The 2,520-nt window shown below is 40.6% G+C and overlaps 1 protein-coding gene across 1 annotated transcript; it reads left to right on the top strand.

The window, feature by feature from the left end:
• Positions 1-1,336: 1,336 nt before the first annotated feature.
• On the top strand, positions 1,337-1,891 carry LOC145064228 (uncharacterized). The gene has a single exon (XM_079011713.1). It carries the CDS (start codon positions 1,337-1,339, stop codon positions 1,889-1,891), a length of 555 nt encoding a protein of 184 aa, XP_078867839.1.
• The last annotated feature ends 629 nt before the right edge of the window (positions 1,892-2,520 follow it).

Here is a 2,520-nt window from a genome sequence, read left to right as displayed (position 1 = left end):
TTGTCGAAATCGACTATGGCTGAGCCAAGGTCAATTTTGTCAAAGGGTGCGTCTAGAACTTTGACTACTCATAGCCGAAAATCTTAGCGCTCAAAGAAGAGGAAAATTGTTCTTAATTCACTTGTAAAAATTTCAAAACCTAACTATGAATGGGTGCCTAAATCTTTAATTTCCAAATCATCGTCTTCCTTTCAAAATGTATATGATGTGAAGTTACAAAAACAAAAGGATAAATCTGTGAACATGAAGGGTAGACCCAGGACTGTAATGACCTGGGTTCCCAAAACTAAATATGTCTCGCTCATTGTGCAGGAACAGTTGCGGAGGAATTTTGCCAGACGTTGGTATTTCGACAACGGTTGTTCTAGGCACATGACAGGAGACATCTCCCAACTGTACAACATTCATAATTTTAATAGGGGATATGTTTCCTTTGCGGGAGGAGATGGTGGCAAAATCACTCAGAAAGGAATTGTTTCAAATGGAGAGCTGAATTTCGAGAATGTCAATTATGCGTCCGAGTTAAAGCACAGTTTGTTAAGTGTCTCTCAGAGCCATGACAAGGGCTACTCAACACATTTCACAGATAAAGAATGTTTAATTATTAAGCCAGGAATTGTTATCCCAGATGATTGGATCCTTGTTAAATACAAATGGGACGGCAATGCATACATCATTGACATGAAAAATAATCTTCCTGAACAAGTCACTCGCCTTTTCTCAAAGGTTGCAGAGCACAATGCTATGTTGTGGCATCAAAGACTCAGACATGCCAACGCAAAGAACTTGAATCGACTTGCTAAAAATAAAATAATGTGTGGGCTTCCTGTCAAAGATTTCATCACATTTGAAAAGTGTGTGGCATGCACTCAAGGAAAACATCACATAAAGCCAAAACTACCCAAAAAGGGTCAATTCAATCAGCCAAGTGCTCCAATTGCTACATATGGACTTATTTGGTCCAGTCAACGTCCTCAGCATCAACAGAAATTCATATTGTCTTGTTGTGATCGACGACTTCTCGCTATTCACGTGGGTTTTCTTTCTATCCAACAAAGTTGGGGTTACTGACTTGATTAACAAGTTGATTGTGATGATAGAGAACGAAACCAACCAACGGGTGAAGGCGCTAAGAACTGACAATAGGACAAAATTCAAGAATGTTGTCCTTGATCCTTTTTGTGAGGAAAAAGAGATTTTGCGTCAGTTTAGTGTTGCTCACACACCGCATCAAAATGGTGTTGCTGAGCGGCGAAATCGGACGTTAAAAGATACTGCAAGGACAATGTTATGTGACTCCAAACTTCCAGTCTTCTTTTAGGCCGAGGCGATTAATATGGCGTTTTATATCCAAAATCGTGTACTGATCAACAAAGCTCAGATGAAGACCCCGTACGAAATTCTCTATGGTTACAAACCATCTGTTAGTTACGTCCATATATTTGGCTGTCCTTGCACCCTCCTTCATCTGGATTCCAACCCAAAATTCAATGCAAAATCTGACGACTATTATTTTGTGGGGTATGCTGCTCGCACGACGTATAGGGTCTACAATAAGAAGACAAAGAAAATCGTGGAATCCTTCAACGTGCGCTGGTTGGAGGAGAACGAGACGGATGCTAGAGTCGGCCCAGATTGGCTGTTTGACTATACATCTCGGTTTAAATCGCTCAATGTGTTTTCAGATGATCTATTTGGTTCCTATTCTGGCTCGAAGACTATGATTGAGGATGAGGACGAAGAAGTTATTTACAGACCACCTGTGGTGTCTTCTAAGACTCCTTCAGTGGATTCATTTGTTCCAAGTAATTTTTCCGGTTCTCAGAATAAAGAAAACAATCAAGATGCTGATGCTACTCCCCTTACTCCTGATGAAATAGAGTTTATGTGAAGAGATGCTTCCGCTGCTACTCAAACGTTTATGAAACTTATCTTTCCCGATCCGATTGTTAATGAGTTCGTAGCGAGTTCCTCTCATGATCCTAGACCATCTGAGGTGGATCAATCAGCAGATGATGGATTTGTCAATATTCACAATCTTCCTATATCACTCAATGACATCAGCCAGGAGCTACCTTCCAAAATTCAACGCGATCACCAGATTGAACACGTCATTGGCTAGCTGGGTGATGGTGTTAGAACACGAAGTCGAAGTGGAGATGTAAATGCATGTCTCTATTCTTGCTTCATATCTTAAATAGAGCCAAAGAATATTCAAATGACTTTGAATGAGTCCAGTTGGGTGGATGCTATGCATCAAGAATTTAATCAATTTGAAAATCTTGGGGTTTGGAAGCTGGTTGAATTACCTAAGGGCAAGAATTCACTCGACACACATTGGGTATATCGAAACAAGCAAGATGATTCAGGGGTTATTGTGCGAAATAAGGCTCGATTGGTTATACGTGGATTTCGTCAGATTGAGGGTCTTAACTACACCAGAGTTTTTGCTCCGGTAGCTCGCTTGGAGGCTATTCGCATCTTCCATGCATATGCTTCTTACATGAACTTCATGGTTTA

This window comes from Lactuca serriola, chromosome 7 (assembly GCF_051521515.1).
Source record: "Lactuca serriola cultivar US96UC23 chromosome 7, Lser_US96UC23_V15, whole genome shotgun sequence".
Taxonomy (NCBI): Eukaryota; Viridiplantae; Streptophyta; class Magnoliopsida; order Asterales; family Asteraceae; genus Lactuca; species Lactuca serriola.
Note: the sequence above shows the minus strand (reverse complement) of the source record. Positions and strands in the feature narration are given on the sequence as shown.